The sequence below is a fragment of the Ptychodera flava genome, chromosome 11, assembly GCF_041260155.1.
Source record: "Ptychodera flava strain L36383 chromosome 11, AS_Pfla_20210202, whole genome shotgun sequence".
Classification (NCBI taxonomy): domain Eukaryota; kingdom Metazoa; phylum Hemichordata; class Enteropneusta; family Ptychoderidae; genus Ptychodera; species Ptychodera flava.
Window position 1 is genome coordinate 26534800 of NC_091938.1, and position 20404 is coordinate 26555203.

Sequence of the window (20404 nt, forward strand, 5' to 3'; positions counted from 1 at the left end):
CTTGTGACAGAAAACTACACTGAATATGTCATTAATGCCCATCACTTCATGGAATAGGGAATTTAATAACCACTGCAAATCTGAAATATAATGGTTGCTGCAGATTCAAGTACCATGTCCAGATCACCAATGACATCCATATCAGTACAGGCAACTGCAAGAGACTATGAACCTTCCACCCTCACTTCAGAATGGACCTCATTCAACAATGTTTAAGTAAAATAACAGTACACTTGATAAAACATGGATGAATCATAGTAAAGATACCACATGCACACAGTGTTGATCAATGTTAGATTTTATTGACAATAAAATACTGATACAGTATCTCCACATTTGTAAAATCATTGTACATTATTAAAACTTGATTATAAAATGACTTCTCTTCTTTTTACATATGCTCAGAGCATGTGTCTATTTGAAAGTTGAGTTTGCTCGACTCATTTCTTCAAAGCCCACGTATGCTCTAAAGTGCTTTCAGCACCCATTCTCACAGATCCTCTAGGTGTTCAATTTCACACTCATTGTGATTTGATTATGAGGAAATATGTGATTACTACCACGTGATTATTACCACGAGCGCAGGAATGACAAAAAATTTTACACCATAAAATGCTGCTCATACAGTGTGAATATGTATATTGCACATATACACATTACAAGAAATCAGTTCTCGCAAGTTCTTTGAACTCAAAACATATTCAATCATAATGGGCAATAAATCATAGTAATTTTTGTGTTGACAAGTCTAAGGGTTACATTTACTATTATGTAATCAAGCAGACATAGTCCGTGACTTTGCATTTTCAGATTAGGAAGGGAAATACATTTTATCACTAGTTTGAGGTGGTCAAACTACATTGACAGTATTGGCTGTTGAAGATTGCTATCTCTTTAGCTGACCATTTCATTTCAAATTTGGGCACTGGGAAATATTGGGCAATTTCTTTCCATACCGTAATGCCAAAATTTGCACTGTGATCCCCTATTTTTATTCTTGATTTGAAAGAGAATAGTTTAAAGTTAGCTTGCGGAAAGTTTGAACAAAAGTTTCAGTCTATGAGTTTCAAGGCACAGTACATTAAATTGAGGTAAATATTGACAATTAGCATTGAGAAATCAACATCAGCTATGACATCAGTAACCAATATTGTCTCCACAGTGTGAGGGGCTGTGGATAATTAAAATTTGTGCACGGTAAACGCAACTAATTGTGTTCGCCTAAACCCCCTTCCCCTCCCCTAAACAAAGGTTTGGAAATAATGCTAAAAATCCAACCAACCCTCATTCTGTATCAGCATACCAACAATTGGTAATTACATCGCTATGAAATCACCAATGCGCTACCGACCATACCCCCTCCCCCATAACCCCTCTAAAATCAATCTTTGTAGACTGCCAACTCAACAATGGCGCAACCAATAGAATGAAATGAAACAGTGTATCCAAAATGATTGTTACATTATTTTACACCTGCACTGAACCACATGTATGTCAAAAGAATGCTGGTGTAGCATCAGTACCGTACTGGCCTGGTACACACCAAACAATATGGCGCGATATTTTGCGATACATAAAAACGTGTAGCTAGATGTTGCAATAGGAAAACATGTAGTGCGATTTTTGCAAATGGTCAATCGAAATACAGCCAAACCCCCTTCCCCCTGAATACGGAAGTTGTGTTTACTGTGTGCTTGTTTTATTTATCCACAGTCCCATTGTAACACACGGGAGTGTATGACATAACATTCTTTCCATTATGTTTCCTTGACGAGTCTGACTAAAATATGACTTATAAATCTCAAAAGGGACTCTGAGATATCTGAATGCTTTTCAGTTTATCACTGAAAGAGTGATGTTTCCAGGTTTCCGATCAATAAAAATCTGTCTAAACAAGCACCTGCCCTAAACTTATTCCAATGAGGTAACTAATTTGAGGTGACTAAGGGAGTACACCAGTATGTGATTTTACACAAACCTGGGAGGTACAACAAAGTGATTGCAGCCCCAGGGGAAGGAGCTCAGATTTTACAATTTTGCATTTAGCTGATCTCGCATCTCTTGCAAGGCGACAGAAGACAAGTGAACTTCATCGGGACCATCGGCTATCTGTAGAGTTCGGGCACCAGCATACATAGCGTGCAGAGGGAAATCCTGGCTGACGCCGGCACCTCCATGGATTTGAATGGCACGGTCGATAATTTTGACTGTTGTACGAGGTACCAGCACTTTGATCATTGCAACCTGCAGGTACAGATTTCAACAAGAATAATGAGCAACATAACCAATACTGTCATTATGTCAAATAAGAAATTCTTATATATGTGTATCTATCTATCTATCTATCTATCTATCTATCTATCTATCTATCTATCTACCTACATACCTGCCTATAGTGGTTGCGCAAAGGGATCAAGAAAATGTGAAAAGTGATCTTTCTGTAGTGGGTGGGTGTGGCGTTACTTTCAGTGTACCGTATATGTACGGGGTGCGCTGAGTGGTAAGTGGTTAAAGTTTCAAGTTTAATTTAAGTTTCCAGTTTAATTTAAGTTTAATTTTAAGTTCAATTTTCAGTCTTTCAACAATGTTGCTGCAAAAAGTCATCATTGAAATAGCTTTGTCTTTGTCTTTTTTTCTCTGCAATTCTAACTTAGTGAAATTAGTGAAATTCTAACTTAGCAATGGTTCCTTTTTGTTGTCACCTCAGTGAGTATGCAAGGATTGAATTCCTCACAGAAAGGCACATTTTGCTACTTGTCTGAGGATAGCAAAACCATGGTTGATACAGAGACATGCTAATCTTGTTATGGCATGAATTAATAACCATCATGAGAACACTGCACAAAAGAAGAGCCCTGGATCCTCTGTTCTTTTCACAGCCATGCAGTCAGTAACAGTTGCAACCATGCACAGATACACTTTAACGGACAGTTGAGCAAGGACACTGGAATACATTGCCTAAATTGCTGTAACTTCAGATCATTTCAGATGTGTTTCCCAGCTTTTTCAGTTCTATTTGTATGATACTCTCGTTTCCAACGTAAAATCATGTCAAATTTGCCCGTGCCACTGTTCAACATGTCAATACAGCTATGTGTAGGATGTCCTGTGTTACTGCAGATGACTGAATTTCTAAGGGACCGTCTCAGATTGTCGCAGAAGTTCAAGAAACGAAATTCCTTCGTTTAGATCAGAACCCCCTCCCCCCTCCCCCTAAATGAAACTTCAAAAGTGCGAAATGTTCATGTCTGCCTGAGAGTACAATGTTGCATTTTGCTATTTGCTATCATGTAGCTACTAAAGACGTATTCCTCTAGCCACATTACAATTAAAGTAAACGATCAGATTTGAGTGCTAACAGGGCATTTTACCGCATAAATGTTTCATTTTATTTTACTTTCCCTTTTTGCATCTCTTGTGCTGTTCTTTGTCTTTGTGAACACGCAATCTGTACTTGGTAGGGGCGGTAATAAGCGAGAAACTTTGAGAAGGGGCCCAGGCATGTTCAATCATATTAAAACGACTATGACCAGGTACATAACAAGTTACAATAAAGACATCTAGTGGTTAGAGCAGACGCTTATAAATAGCACATTTTAAAAAATGATACTTTTTGTCTTTGTATAATTTGATGAATGAAAGGTTTAGGATACAGTGTTACTATCGGTAAATTGTGTTTGGGGCACAAACGAGATGGAAACAGTTACAAATTTGTTGGCACGAGTGTGCAGTTTTTCTTTAATTCAAAATAAACACACGAAAACTTGTGATCACAAAATAAAAGTGCGAAAGTGAAGTTCACTAATTGAATGGAGGTCAACCCCTAACCCCCCCAAACGAATGAATTTCGCTTTTTGAACTTCTGCGACAATCTGAGACGGTCCCTAATCTAGACAAGAATTCATCACATAATAATAACATTGTTTATTGAACGCAATGTCCTGTGTTTCCAAAGCAATCACTTCGTATGCCAACATACTTCATGGTAGGAAGAAAGCACACCTGTTTTCTAGGACAAAAATGATAAAAATATCGAAAGTTACGGCTGCTGGCCCACTTTAATCCTAAATGATGGCACTCCGTCTTTGCATTCTCATGGAAAGCAGTAAAGAGCACCATCCTGTCTGTTACTGTGACTATTGCAGAGATTATCACTAATGCCAAAGCTACCGTAAAAACCAATAATTCGACCAGAAAAATTATTACAATTTAAAAATTATTAAATTTATAGAGTGGGTGAATTCATAGGGTTTTTACAGTACCACACCGTTGGCACTTCTTACCTCTTTTCTAGCGGCTTTAGTTCCATACTTATCAATGGTGTGGGCAGCTTTCAGAACCATTAATCTCATGGCCTCTATCTCTATACGACTCTCTGCAATCTGATGTCGCACAACTCCCTGCGATAAAGTGATTTTGAAAAAACAAATGAATGATCTGAATTCAGAGATGTTTCAAGAATCAATAATCATTGATAATGTGCTTATGAAAGATATCTGTACAAAACAATGATAACCTTAAACACTGTCTATTGGGAAGAGTGGCATCATAATTAATGAAATTGTAGCTGGAATGACAACTGTCAAAATTTACCATGTCAGCACAGACAAATTAAAACACGCAAGCTAACCAAAGACATTGTACTGTAACAAAGTAAAAGTATACAGGCACACATGTAATTTGGACAAACTGACATCTTAATGTCAATCCTTAAAATTTGTGTGATCCACTTTCTTATTATTTACTTCTTTGTTTAATTTGAAAAAATACATATTCACCAGTTCTGAAAATACATTCACATCTTAAATACTTTGTAAAGAAAGAAATATGAAGATACTTTTCACTTGTTATTGTTCAGGCTATTCAAAATGGTTGTACTCATCAGATCACCTAGATAGACCACTGCACTCTGATTACAAAACAATTACATACAGTGTTGCAGCCAAGACGCGATCTTGCAACAATGTCCCCCAAATGGAACCCATTGTCCTGCATTCTCGCATACTGCGGGTCACTTCAGGCGCACTCATGAGTTGACTGTGTAGAGTGTAGCCTGCAAATGGTATCTTGTTATTGACAATGACCTTTGTTTTGCATGATTATTTTGAGGCTTATATTTATGTACTTTCAGAGCCGTGATTAAAAGTTATTGAAATCCTGCATTTGATATCATAACTTGCTTGTAGTCTGACTGAGCTCTGATGGGTGGCAGATATGGTGTACTCTTACAATTGCCTGAAATTCAAGCATAGCGACGCAGTAGCTTGACTTTTGTTCCGTAGAAACTACCTTGATACAAAATAATACAAAATTTGATTGACAACTGATGCATATTGTCCAAAAATTCTAAACGGCCCCACAAAAAACAGTGGTGGGACACAGTGTCCCCTGGTTAAAATTCCTGGCTGCAACACTGTACATAATCTTCCATTCCTGGGACGGCAAGTTCTCAGAGTATGAATACCTGATGAGCCAGGGTTTTGCCAAATGGTGACCTCTGGTGAACTCTAGCACACATCATCTTCAATGCTTGCTCAGCAAGTCCAATACATCTCATACAGTGATGAATTCTGCCCGGTCCAAGTCTGCCTTGGGCAATCTCAAATCCACGGCCCTCCCCTGTAATTGATACATGGCAAATTATTTGTCACTCGGGACTATCAAAACATTGACTCCCTATGATTACAGGATCAATTGTGACAGTAGATCAACTTAAAATAAATTCAACCAGGCCTCTTCTTTTTTATCTTTACACTCCAACACTTCTGCTCATATGTCAGAAAAAACAAGCAAAGCATACACAAACACCACTAGATTCACACAGGGGTGTGTGGAGATTTTGTAGAATGAATCCACTAAATCAAAACATTTGCATTAAGGTATAATAGGCCATATGGACAGATATTCAGACTCTAAAATTTGTCAACACTTTTCTGATCTACCATTTGTAAAGATTACTTTAAAGTTCTCAGTTTAAAAAATATTTTTACAGTGTTAGTTTTTTTTAAAAATCGAAAAATTTCATTTTCCACAGAGGTGATGGGGCCATTTTGAATTTCAAATTTTAGTAAATGTTGGGTAATTAGTTTCTCTAGTACTAAACTTTGCAGGTTGACCCCTATTTTTATTCTTGGTTTTGAAAGAGAATGGTTGAAAGTTTGGTTGAAAGTTTCAGTGGGGAATCTTTGAGCAAAAGTATGAGTCGTCACTTTTGAGGCGCATACTACCGTAACAGGGATTTTCTTCACATATTTGTGAAAGACATCGAAAAGATATAATTAAAAATACCGTCAATGACGCTGTACCTTCTCTAATGTGTGGCCAGGTCAGGTAATTGGTTGTTGGCATGGAGTTGTTGGTTAATAGTTGATGATGTAGGGGCATGAGGTGGGATATGGACCCAAAGAACCCAAAAGATGATTAAATATATCAATCAAAAAAATTCTAAGCTACAGTATAAACTGCCTAAAGATAGTTCAATGTGGAAAAAAGTTAAATAATTCAGAAATAAGAATTAACAGTCCAAAATAGTAATGACGCACTTCCCTACTGACCTGAGTGCATGTGAAATACACAACCTGGCATCTATAAATTAAATGTAACGGTATAGGCATATTTACCTTGAAATACATGACCGTGTAAAGAATATATGCTAAAAGTGTTTAAGAGTAAATTTCTTTTCAAAAAATAATTTAATCTGTGACCAAAGGATTTATTCTTTGAGTTTACAAATTCAAACATTGCAATTTGTTCAATCATCTTGTGCAGTGCAAAATTAATAAAATGACTGAAAAATAAAAAAATTGGCAGAATTACAGTCTTTGTGATGTAAAATTATGGGTTGACATCACGATAATTGTTAATCTGTTTGAAGTACTACTATACTATAATTTAAATTAAAAAGGAAAAGTTCATGCAGAAACGGTAACATATATGTCAGCAATGTAGTGTTTATTTTGACTTTACATCAAAATATGCCTTTGCTGGATACCAAATATATAGGGTGAAATATTAAAATCAGCCATGTTCAGCAAAATCCACACAACAGCATTGATCCTTTTCTAATTTGATTTGATTTGCTTATGTTATCCTTGTATGACAGTCAGTACAATATGGAACTTGAACACAACACAGTGAATAAGTATGCTGTAAATGAAATGGTGTGGCTGCATCCACATGCAGCAATAGGAGTGTCTTTGTCTCTCACCCCTCATTTCCAACCTCTCCCATCCCTGAAAAAATAGTTTGGTCTTATATTTATAATGTTAATAATTTCTGTATTTGTTAAAGTTCCATTAGCTGTATCTTCTTGCGATTCTTCCGTTAGTTTGATTGAAATGATTACTGGCTCATGTTGAATAGCCTGTCAAATAACAGCAAATCGCATATTATTCGGAAACATTACGTGCCCTACAACTAAATAACATGTGATTTTACAACGAAAATTTCAATTTTTGTCCGGACAGAAATACAAACTCTGTTGACACGCGGATTGCAACGTAGGCATTCTTCTGCACCTGAGCGAGCCATTTACAGCAATTTCAAAATAAATATTCATTACTTATGCCCGGCACTTACGTCGAAGTCTATTGTCCGAGCACGTTGCGTAGCCAGATGTCTGGCAATCCACGACGCAATGTTGTTTTGATCCCGCAATAAACGTGAACTTGTACATCTGGCGTGATCGCGGCGTCACCATATCTGCGTTCTCCCCAGCACGCTGAGCATGCCAGATGTCAACAAACGAGCTCGGAAGGGCAACACGTTTGAACAAAAATTAGCAGTTTTATGTGGCTATAACATCACTAATCATGTTTGTTTCTTCGTAAAACAACATTTTGCAACAAATATGAGCCTCCAACATGGAATTTTCCGAGGTAAAAATGGTCAAAAGTTACAAATAATGGCCCTTTAAATGTGCGCATCTCAAAAACTTTTGATCATAAACGTTTTCATTTTTTATAGCTGACCAGTCAGTTAACCTGTTGATTTTGAATATTTGCGCATTTTTCCTCAGTTTTTGACATTTTCAGAATACCTTCTTATTCAATTTGTCATTTTCTAAAAGTTAAAATGCTCCTTTGTGTGCATCAAATGTGGTACTTCATATAGGAAGGTCTGCCTCTAGAGGGCGGGCATCATGAACAGTGTTTGTTAGTTACTATATTTCCTCCACATAAATTTCTGATTGTACTAGTGTAAACATTGAACATGGCCGACGTCCGATTTTCCTGTCTAAAACTTTCACTCATTTTCATTCATATGACTCTGAAACTCCAGGAAACGATTGGGAAGAAAGAGTTATCTTGAAATATTGAGATACTCGCCGATATTTTGCAAAATTAAATGAGAAAAAATGCAAGGAAAATGCCGACTGGCTAACATCTGCAGATTATGCAACAGGCCCATATCAAGTAAGGCCATGAGGGGATATCCACGCAACTCAGTACCAAACACTAGCGCACACGTACACAGAGTGAGCAAACACAAAGTGAGTACCCCTAACGTCAGCTCAGTAGTCTGTAATAGATTGTAGTCAACTAAGAACCTTGGAGAAAGGCTTAACACTGGCTATGCCGCTAAGTCCCATTTGATTTTTGTCACAGCTCAAAATCGTCTCCTACACCTCAACCTGAACCATGAACACCCCCACCAGTTTATGATATGACCCATCACGATGGCGTGACGTCAACGGATCTTGACAGATGGAAGTATTGACAGACGGAAGTAGTTGACACCAGCATACTGGTTTTCAACTCTAATACCTTCTCTGTCTATAAATAGACACGAGAAGGTAAAAATTAGATTAAATGTAACCCTAATGTCGTGATACTAAGTGAGGTGTTAGCATATACTCTGAAGAAACTACAAAAAGAAGGTGAGAGTCTTGATATTTCACAGAGTATTAGCCATGCATGAATGTCCAGTATGTGTACCAACGATATTGTTTACCAACACTAGGAGGAATTAACCACATTAATTATGTAAAGAACTGAAGATTTCCCCTAAAATTGAAATTAACACCCGTACAACCATGTAATCATTTAAAAACAGAAGTACGTAGAGAAATTGAGACGTGTTTCAAAATAGGTATGTGGTGTTTATACCAGAAAGCTCACATAGTTTCATTAGGTTTGAAGCAAGATGGCCACTAGGGTTTCTGTACTTACCAAGTATCATATTGGAGAGAGGAACCCTCACATTGTTGAATTCAATTTCTGCATGGCCATGAGGAGCATCTAGAGGAAAATGTACACGTAGTCCTCAATATATTTTACATTTAAAATTTGCAGTTCAGTTTCGTTGCTTCGTACTTACCGAGAATTATGTTGGAGAGAGGTACTCTGACATTTTTGAACTCAATCTCAGCATGCCCCTTGGGATTACCTACAGTACAACCAAACTAGGATGTAGCAGTGGTTATCAGTAATACTTCAATAGACACACTCAAAGCAAATGGTTGGGACAGAAGCCAAGGGGTCAAGATCAAATATCAGCAGTCATATTGTTCAATATGGGTCAACAGTGCTGAGCCCTCTGTGAAAAGTTTTAAACAAGTGACCAAGCAGACCATATTATATAGCTCCGCTGTGATATTTACCATAATTCAGATAACAGGTGTGGGCTGGCATATCAATCAACCCTTTGAGTGCTGTAAAGTTTCCCAACAAAATTTCAGTGTAAAATTTTACCAAATTTTATGAATTTCTCTGTAATTTTTGGACAATTTTGGACTATATGGACATCACTTTTCATTGGCTACAGTTTTTGATCAAAACTTTGGAAAAAATCGGAAAAATTTGCATGGGTTACATTTTATACAGGAGACAAAAGTTGACTTTGGCACTCAAAGGGTAAAGGGAAGACTAATGAACATGGGACATATTTGAATGTTACCGGCGCAGCATATTTCTTAATGTGCTACAGAATATTACACAGCTTACCTTCATTGCCAAAAACTTGCATGAATCGGACAATTTTCACACCAGGTGTATCAAGAGGAACTAAAATCATACTGTGACGTTTATGTCTGAAATGAACAAAAACAATTCATTTATTCATATTATTTATATTATTAACTTAGTACTAACTGAAAATGACATCTTATTTTCAACCAACTTCTCATTCCATGTTTCATTCAGCTGTATTGTCTGTAATTGCAATAAAATAATGTTTTTACTAGCCAGACTATAATGCTGAGGTAACATATTTCAGTTTTAACAATACTGACAATCAGGAGAAAGCTGTCACTCAAGAAACAAAACAAAAACTAACATGATCAAGGCGGGTTAGTCTAAATCTAACAACTCTTATTTGCTGACACGATGGCATTTGTAGTATTTCCAAGAGATGTATCAAACACATATACTTCAAAAGACAACTTTTTTGGTTTTGTGGTGTATTTGTAAAAAAATAACTAACAGAAGCATACAAAACTTGGACCATAAATCCATGTACAAGCAATAACAACAAAATAAAGGGGCCAGTAGCTGAACCATTTCATAATACATGTATTTAACTTTTTGATGTTGTATGTCATTTGAAAGATCTTGTTCTACTCCCCATATCATGTTGAAACACCAACTACGTAGCTTGTCAATACAGCACCTATAGTAAAATGCACTGTTTTTGTTAACATTTGAATTCTATGGTAGTCCAGATGAGAATGCATTGGTCAACAATAATAATGCACTCTACATATATACAGACTGAGTTGACAAACTTAACACTGTGTATCTCAAAATGCTTCAGGGAGTAGAACTAGAAACCACAGTGGGATTAAAAACAAAAGTGATCAAGTCATCAAGAGTTACAGTTACTGGCCCTTTAAATGTTTACCAAAGGATTCATTGATCGCTAAGAAAGGAGGTTTTTTTCTAATCATCACTTCTATGAATATGAAGTGACAGAGTGACATCTGAAACAGAGATCTAGTACCTTGGAGAGTCTTGTCCTCCAGTTTTGCCCATTAGAATGGAAACCTTGCATCTTGGGTCACCAGCACCTGTACGATCAACAAAGAGAATGACTTAGAAAAGAACGAAAAAAGCGTGACTGAGAGACAGACAGAGAGGCAGGCAGGCAGACAGACAAGACCAAGAGGGGAAGACAGAGCAGGATAAGGACTAGACAATCAAGTGAAAGATCATGTAAACTTGTGTTATCAAAGGCCTTGACATACATATAGATTGAACGAGTGGATAGACATGGAAATTAACCTATTAAGCCTATTTCCTGTAAACAGGTCCATAATCACCATTGATGACACTGGGTTTGGGCAAAACCATTGTGATGGAAGGGGTAAAAAGCCAAGAGGGTACGGGTGCGGGGCACCCATTGGAAAAGCAAAGGGACAGAGACATTGGGCATCTTTCAGAGAATTAAACAAAGTTCATACAGAGTAGCTTTTACTTTTAAAGTTTGAGCAACAGGTTTTCTAGGATACTCAGACCTACATAATTTCAAACACTAGATGATGACTTTCAATCCCAGGATTCAATGCTGCCGTAAGTGTGGAAAAGCTGACAGCCCTTGTTATATGATTTATTTTTTACAAGGTCCATACGCTCAAAGTCCCTTAAAATTCTACAACTCTTATGAACTTTTTCAGTAACATTTTCATGCTATACAATACTTATATCTATTTTAAATTTGTATGATGTCATGACTAATCATCGTGTCAATTTTGAAAGTTGTTGTGTGAATTTTTAATTTCCGTGACATTCCATGACTTAATTTCATTTTCACGGACTTTGCCAGGACCTTCAAGGAGGCTTTGACATTGAACGACTGTCAAGGACTTTCCAGGAGTGTATGAACTCTGTTTTTTTAATATAAGATCGAAAATTGAGAATAAAGAGACAGCCATACCACTGCTCCACCATTTTCTTCCATTGATGACATAACTATCACCATCACGTGTGATTGTACATTGCATGTTTGTTGCATCGCTAGATGCCACTTGAGGTTCTGTCAAGTAAGCAGAGATTACACAGATACAGTTCAAAATAATTGTTATTAATACAAGATATCTTAAATCTCACCACTGGAAATCCATTATTGCATTAAAATTATGTACACAATCACTGGATTCAACACACTGGGACAAAATTTCCAACATATGTTTGTATCATGTGAGGGCGCTGTTTCAAATACTTAATGTCAATACATGTACTTGAATTGTTAGTGACTAACCATTTATTGGTTACCTATGCACAACTTCATAGAAATTCATCAGATTTTGAGAGAAAAGGTGTCCTAAAAGGTGAAATAGCATGTGCATCCTCTGGAGTTTGAGTATACACAGGCGACATCAAATGTAAAACTTCAGAAAATCCATTTGACTAAAACATTATTCAAATGATTCATAAATACATTTGAGAGATGTTTCATTGCAAGGAAACCATTGAGGTAGTATGCGCCTCCAAATTGAAAGATTTAAACTTTTGCTCGTTTCCCTTTTGATATCAAGAATATAAATCTGAGGTCACTGTGTAAAATGTAGTACCAGGACCTAATATTTACTGCACTTGAAATTCAAAATGGCCACCAAACAGGTGTTAACTGTATGGAAAAAAAACCCCAAATTTTCGATTTTTAAAAAAATTTGGTGAAAACTTAATTACTCAATAAGTCAAATGAGTCCAAACAAGTTGTAGATCAAAAATGTGTTGCAAAAGTTTAAGAGTCTGAATGTCTGTTCCTGAGATACATTTTTACCTTAAAGCTTTACAAATACACATCTTTTACCTGTCATGCTGAAGCATGATCTAATCTTGCCCTCTAGCAGTGGCTCTAACCACTGTTTCTTCTGTTCAGGAGATCCATACAAGTACAAGACTTCCATATTGCCTGTATCTGTGGATTGAAACCAAATGTAAAATCAGTATATTTGATGAGACAAAAATCACATAAGATAACAGATTAAAGAACACAGCAATAATTATGAAATCCACTTTAACGGATGGACCCCCAGTTCCCTGTGTACAGGTCCAATTTTACCATAGAAAACAATGGATTTGAGACAAACCATGGTGGTGAAAGGGTTAAGGGGATGGACCATCAGTTGAGAAAGGGGGTGGTGAGGGTAATCACATGAAATACTTCTTTTATTGCACTCATAAATTTGACAAATAACTTTTTTCAAATTTTCACTGCAGGCATTTCATTATTTTTATAATTTACATATATCTTTATCAGCCAACCAACCAACCCCCCCCCCCCCCCCCCCCCCGATTTATTGGTCAGTCCCATACTTGTATGAAGAAATGGTTCTACTTCGGAATAAAAATGACGCGATATCTTCTAGGGAGTTCTACAGACTCATTACACTGAAGAGGAGATCGCATGACGAGGGTACAAACAAACCAACATGTGTACAATCGCATATGGAAATACATGTACGTCTACGTTGGTTTGTTTGTACCATGGTCCCATTCAAATTCCAGGTTTGACCTATTACATACCCAGCTGCACTGCTTTTACTGCAAAGTTATTCAGTGCTGATGTTCCAAGTTCAAACCTATCGATAGATCCATCAATATCTACCCTACATTATTACCATATCAGATACGACTTCCACATGACTAAGTGATACAAGAATTAAAAGGGGCACCCCTACGGCATTTAAATAATTTTGAGGGTACTTTTGAACATAGATCCATACATGTCTCTCATGGCCTTGAAAAAATATAAATCCCATAGTATTTCAATGGAAATGCTTGTAAGGCAAGGATTCTCGGAAAGCAGACTAGTGAATCATTTAAGTTCTATAGTAAAATACATGTATGGAGATGTTGCATTGCATTGAAATATGACATACATGTATGTGTTTCTTGAATGAGTGACAGCATAGAGTACCTGGCTTTGATTCACAACACTGATTTCATGGCTTTATCTGATTACAAGTGAATTTGTCACTTTGTGGCAATCTTAAAGGTATACAGTCACCTGTAATCCAAATATGCCCATATATGGTCAAAGGGGCATTCCTTGGTATTCAAAATGCCCATGTGAGGGCGCTGTTTTTAAAAAGCAGCCACCCGCTTAAAATCTATTATTAGTTAGATTTTCTCTTTTCATGGTAACTGAGGCAAAATTGGAACAGGTGACAGTATACCTTTAACAGGTGTAGCAAGCTAGAAGGGCAAACTTACCCATTCTGGACACAAGGTACAATGTACCACCACTTATCAGTGGTTGAAGATAACCCTATTGTTCTTGTCATTTTTCTACATTTTGTTCTTTTTACCTTGACTGCCACTGTTTGGACTTGTTTTACTGTCTATTTGTAGCACCCTGGTAAACACTATCTATAATATATCTTTGTGAGATATGGGAAAGCAGTAGAATTTACTGCCACAGGGTCTTTGCACCATGCTGAAGAAATCCAGCTCTGGCAAAGGTTATCAAATGCCACCATGGTCATTATAGCTTGGGTATTATCATGATTTATAGATGACTAACAACTACGGCAACCTTTGTTCTGCCTGTCATTTGATACTCTGGCACCAAGACACTCTGTGAGAGAGGCTGCCTGCCTGCTTAGTAACTTCTGGCCCTCTACTGCTGAATCTGAGAAATCCCGGAATGTGTTACGATACTTTGACCTCACCTGGGGCAGCACAGTTGAAGGCTTCTGGACCAAGGCGAGACTTCCCTGTCTCCTCAGCTATCAATGCATATTCCAAGACAGTCAGACCACTGATACCTGGTAGGAACAGATTCCAGAGTCCCTGCTCTTTGGCTTTCGCCTGTATGGAAACAATGATAAGTGTACCGGTAAGGTAGAATGCGCCTTGGGATACGTATTCAGATTCTCAACTTTTCACAATTCCTTTCTGATCTACCACTTGGGGGGGGGGGGGGGGGGGGGGGGGGCTCCTTTTAAAGCTCTTGGAGAGAGAAAGTTCTTCATCAGCTCAGTTTTTTTGCAAATTGAAATTTTTTTTTTCACAGAGTTAACACAGGGATGGTGGCCATTATGAATTTCAAATATCAATGAATGTTCGTTAATTTGTTCCTCTAGTTCCAAACTTTACACGGTGATCCCTTATTTTTATTCTTGCTTTGGTAAGAGAATGGTTAAAAGTTTCATTCAGGAAAGTTTAAGCAAAAGTTTAAGTCTTTAACTTTTGAAGTGCACACTACCTGAAAATAACAAGTGCATGTACTGAACTTAGCCTTGTAAAATTCATAGAATTCTCTACGTAATATTTGTTTTGTCAATTAGCATTACAGCTTCTTTGCTTTAGGACCTATCTTCTTGAACCTCTGTACCTTTGGTGAAAAGTACATTGTGTTTGCTCTTATTCAATTTTATTCCACAAAATGGTTGATATCACAAATGTTAGTTTGAATTCTTCTGATGTATTGAGGGGGACATACAGGGGCACATACAGGGGGACATACAGGGGGACACTCAGTACAGACATGTTCATGTACAATAGCATTGATCCAAGTTTGTTATTAAATATGTCTATAAGCGCGCCAGATCGGACAATGCTGCATAAAATTTGGACAAATTTTATTGTTGTATGCGCGGCTGTTGTTGCAGCTTGTCGTCTGAGCCATAAATTTACACGAATTATTGTGACTTTTTTTAGTAGCCATTGTCACACTAACAGGTTTTATTTTCATCTTTTATGCGGAAAATGCGAACAAATATTTATTTATGCATATTAATGAGAGAGAAAACGACATAATTTGCGATCAGCGCTATTTGACAGTAGCTGTTGATGGTATGATCTTTTGAAGAGTCTTAACCCTACACTGGAAATCTGTTGTTTAAGGTAGCTCTCCCTATTCCAGTTGCCCGCCTCACTTCTCCTGCTGGCTGCACTGTGCTCATGAAAAGGCATGGCATAGTATAGCCAGAGACAGAAACGGGGCATTGTAGGGAAACAGACTAGAAGATTCCCCACCCACTTGGAGTGAGACCAAGCATCTTCAAGAAATGGATTTTCCAGTCTACCATACCCTCACACACAGGGAAAATAGGTGTTTGTGTACATGCACGTGTGTGTGGAAAGATTACTCATTAATACATGTACTTTTAAAAAACAGAAGTGTGCTAAGGTTGTCTCACCTTGACTTCTTCAATAATTGGCGGGATCCACCATTTCTTTCCAGAGTTTGCCAACTGTTCTGTGTACACCTAAATATTTGAAAACAGCAAAGATTTACCAGTACTGATAAAATCGTATACATATCCTGGACAAATTGGAAGTTTGACATAGATCGGGAAAATCTCTCTGCTCACACAAATACAGAACGGATTTTCATTGTAGAAGCATATGTATTTGTATCTTTCTCTTGAAATGTGCAAAGGTTGAAGAGGAAGTGTATGCACTAAATGTAAATGAAGTAATTTCTCACAATATATTAAGACTTACAGATTCATGACATTTTGATCCATATAATATGTTTGTACAGTAAAATTGCTCACAAAGGCTTCAACGCTTAGTGACAACTACATACTTGCAAAAGCATCACGATACTTTGTAAACAATTCATGAAGATGGCAATCTGGGTAAAACTCACTTGTTCAGCAGGATACACATGCTCAACCATGAACTTTTTCACTTTTTCCAACACCTCTTTACCCTTGGGTGACATAACCTTTGTGTCAAGCACAGGTGAAGTCTGGGACCCCGACATTGTTCAAGGCTGGAAAAGGAGAATTATGATATAGTAATAGTAACACAACACAGATTACACACCAGTGATGAAGCACACATATAACACATCAAAAAAAATTTATAGGTTTCTTTCTAATTCTGTGTCTCTCACAAAACTGATGAGACAACATGCTTGAAAATAACAATAACAGAAATGTTAACAGGCAACTGTAATCCTTACCTGTAGCAAGAGTGATAATATATTCACTGCTCAGAACTGTACAAAGTGGGGTTTTCCTTGGGGAAGCGCTCACACTATGATCAAATAGCCTTGCTGCAGTTCTGTTGCCCGCAACTTTCCCGACAATTTCATTAGGTGGACCTTTCCCTGCTACACAGTATCATTGGGGAAAGTTGTGGGGCACAGAACTGCAGCGACTCTGTAGCTGGCTGGCAATTCAATGTGAAATGCTTTGTGTGTCATTCATAAACCCAGAACTAGCCTGTGGTATGTTCACAGTCCACTGCACTCTTGCCAAACTTTTCACTCAGCTGGCAAAGCTGAAAGTACATCCCCAGCCAGTAGCCTTTAGTTGCCACAAGGAGGTAAGAAGGGCTGCTAGGCACCAGTCATGTAGTCTGATATTGTGTGTGTGTGTGTGTGTGTGTGTAAGGGGGGGGAGTGGGCTTCTGGTCACCAAAACCCCTGACCGTTTCAACCTTATCTGCCCTGGTCACCTCAACCCCGGCAAACCTTTCCTTTGGAGTTAGAGGGACAAACTGCAGTCATTATCTCAAAAGCAGGTCAGTGGAAGCTTAATAGTGCTGTGCCAGGAACGCACAATGTGCTACAAACCTCCATGGCTAAGTGTAGACAGATGCACAGCCAATTGTCATCACTTACGCACAGGTGCTGGGCCGTAGTGGCTGCATTTTGTGTATAAAAACGGCGAAATTAATGTTTTGAAATTATTGTTTTGAAGCAAGCATATGTTATCACAGAAACACCATCAATTCTCCAAGGCAAGTCCCATGACATAATTTTGATGAATAACAGGAAAAGTGTGACGAGGTCAAAGTGACCAGTTAGGGTATCAGGGTCAAGGTAACAACAACCAGTGACACGCACAGGCACCGCCGTAGTTGCGCTTTCAGTGTAGTAGAAAGGCTAAACCACAACTACAGCGATGCCTGTGGTGACACGAGGGTGTGAATTTTACTGGGGTCGAAAAGGACAGGGGTCGAGGTGACCTGCTCCCGTGCACTACTGAGAATGAGATATCTGTGAGTTGTCTTTGTAGCCTGAAGATGTTCAGTCTTGAATTCCAAAGATGATGACGTGAATATAAAAGATGATGACGTGAATATCGGTTATAATATTGGTTTGCAGAATTCAAAGTGAGCAGAGTTTATCCCTCCTAAGCGCGGAGCTATCTGTTCGTTAGCCCATGAACTGAAAGATGAAAGATTCAGTATGGGTCTCCGCATGGAATTGCGGAGACTCACGGACAACTAGATCTTTCAGTCTTGGGTACAAGCTACAAACGTATTAAAAATCAAATACAACCTGCGTTCTGAACTTCGACCCCATGTTCGTAACCCCGTGGTTACCTTACTTTGAGAAATACATGTTCATTAACTCAGTCACGTCCCCTCTACCTTTAAAGATAAACCTGAGAACATGACCACACCAGATAACTACAGACCTGTGTCACTGTCAGACGGTCATTCCACAAACAGTCAGTGTTTTCATCAATACTCACTCGCGGCGTTCTGTGATAAAACATGTACTCACTCTGTGAGGAAACCAGGAGCTGGCAAAGTGGACTTGTATTTTGCCCGTATAGTCCCTTCACAGGTTTTTTTACAATGGTCTGATCAATCCAATCATTTGGTCGATCGCGCAGCTCTTATCTGTTCAAGGTATGCACAGCGCGACACACACAACATCGTGAGGACGAAGTTCACGCAAAAGTTTGTGTGACCTTTAACCTGAGGGCCATGGACTGGGACCTCTAGCCAAGCTACGTTTGGTAGGGTGGTTGCTTGCTTTCTGTCCAAGTGTCAAGCCGAAAAAAAGAATGTTATTTTCCCAGTACTAACATGTGTCTTTGTTACTTTACTGTAAGTTTCTCGCAAATGAAAATTACCTTCTATGCATTTCCGTATGATATGTGTTTTTATTTCTCACGCACAATACAGACTCCCTAGCAAGCATAGCTGGGTAGCTGAGCTGCAAACCACAGTCACCTGTCATGTGTGTTCTATTCCGCTCTGCCACCCGCCCACCCCCGCGCCCACCCCGACGTGTGTACACATGCCTAAGAAGAAGACATATGCATTCAATCTTGTAATTGTTTTGTTTTGTATTTCATCTTATGCCTATGTCACATATGTGTACACGGCTAAATAAATAAATATGTATACACATCTATGGGACGAGTAGGCACTGGAACAGAACACAGGTGACTGTGTGCAGACATACACTACAGCTGGGGCGCGTTCGATTAATACGACCATGATCGTGATTGGCCAATCACATCGAGCGACGGATATTTTATCGGATAATATCTGATAAAATCGATAATATCGTCTAAAATCTAAGTTAGAGTAATATTAGACGAGTGTGGAAGGGGCAGATGCCCGACATGCTGTTTTATAAAATCGATAATATCGTCTGAAATCTAAGTTAGAGTCTAACATTAGACAGGTTGGGAAGGGGCAGATGCTATAAAACTGCATGTAGAGCATCTGCCTCTTCCCCTCTCATCTAATATTAGACCCTAACTTAGATTTTAGACAATATTATTGATTTTATCAGATATTATCTGATAAAACAGCAGTCGGGCATATGCCTCTTCCCCACTCGTCTAATATTAGACTCTTACTTAGATTTTAGACGATATTATCGATTTTATCGGATATTATCTGATAAAACAGCAGTCGGGCATCTGCCTCTTCCCCACTCGTCTAATATTAGACTCTAACTTTGTGTTAGTGTCTAATATTATACGACTGAGGTATTACTGATGCCCGACATGCTGTTTTATCGGATAATATCCGATAAGATATCGATACTATCGTCTAAAATCTAAGTTAGAGTCTAATATTAGACAGTGGGAAAGAGGAAGATGCCCGACATGCTGTTTTAACATTGTGTTATTTGCTACAGGTACATGTTAGAAACCTGAAATAAACTTTTGACAGAAAAAATATTGGGATCCTGTAGCTGTAACAGTCATATTTTGAAGTAAATTATAAAAATAGACAGTCATCAACAATCTATTTACTTTAAGGAGAAAATGGCAATATGACTATGTGTGCGCGTTTTAAAGTCTTCTTTTTAAGGCTGTGCATTAGATTGCATAACAATAAAATGCCCATTCACGATATACCAATGTAGCAATTAACTTGCAATATTAGTGAGTAGAGACAATAATGCATTGTAAATACCCAATTTTGACATTTATTTTCTTCTTCAGCACATTGCAATTAGCAAATAACATCCATGAATCTGTTTGATTTGCTTCATAGGGAGGAAACAATAGTTATCGTATTTTCTTCCGGTTTAAAATACTGAATTACCAGAAAAAATCGATTTAAAGTTATCCGATTCTATGACGTCGTCTTTTTACTAAAACTTTATGCATTTTAGAAAGACCAGTATCTAAGCTTTCTAAAACTATAAGGTATATGGCATTTCAAGCCAGTTTACTTCATCAAGGAAAGAATATTGTACCCCTACCCCTAGCTTTTGCACACCCCATACAGATACACGCAATTCA

At 38.0% G+C, this 20404-nt stretch overlaps 1 protein-coding gene across 2 annotated transcripts; it reads right to left on the reverse strand.

Moving 5' to 3' along the window:
* Positions 1–1489: 1489 nt before the first annotated feature.
* Positions 1490–18590, reverse strand: LOC139143959 (acyl-CoA dehydrogenase family member 11-like). 2 transcript variants are annotated; one of them, XM_070714583.1, is made up of 12 exons: positions 18415–18590; positions 16543–16668; positions 16088–16156; positions 14615–14753; positions 12751–12858; positions 11872–11970; positions 10939–11005; positions 9945–10030; positions 9171–9239; positions 5465–5619; positions 4284–4400; positions 1490–2244 (listed from the first exon to the last, which is right to left on the reverse strand). In XM_070714583.1, exons 2-12 carry the CDS (start codon positions 16657–16659, stop codon positions 2029–2031), a joined length of 1242 nt encoding a protein of 413 aa, XP_070570684.1. In that variant the 5' UTR covers positions 16660–16668; positions 18415–18590; the 3' UTR covers positions 1490–2028. The 2 variants fall into 2 exon arrangements, with proteins under 2 accessions (XP_070570684.1, XP_070570685.1); XM_070714584.1 differs by lacking the exon at positions 9171–9239 and adding an exon at positions 9319–9387 and having other exon boundaries at positions 18415–18578.
* Between the last annotated feature and the right edge of the window lie 1814 nt (positions 18591–20404).

Excerpts from the sequence above, each read along its gene's own strand:
- LOC139143959 (XM_070714583.1), bottom strand. The coding sequence starts at position 16,659 with ATGTCGGGGTCCCAGACTTCACCTGTGCTTGACACAAAGGTTATGTCA. Across the intron at positions 11,006-11,871 it reads AAGAAAATGGTGGAGCAGTG|GTGCTGGTGACCCAAGATGC; the intron begins GTATGGCTGTCT and ends TTGATCGTACAG. Across the intron at positions 10,031-10,938 it reads GGAGGACAAGACTCTCCAAG|ACATAAACGTCACAGTATGA; the intron begins GTACTAGATCTC and ends TGTTCATTTCAG.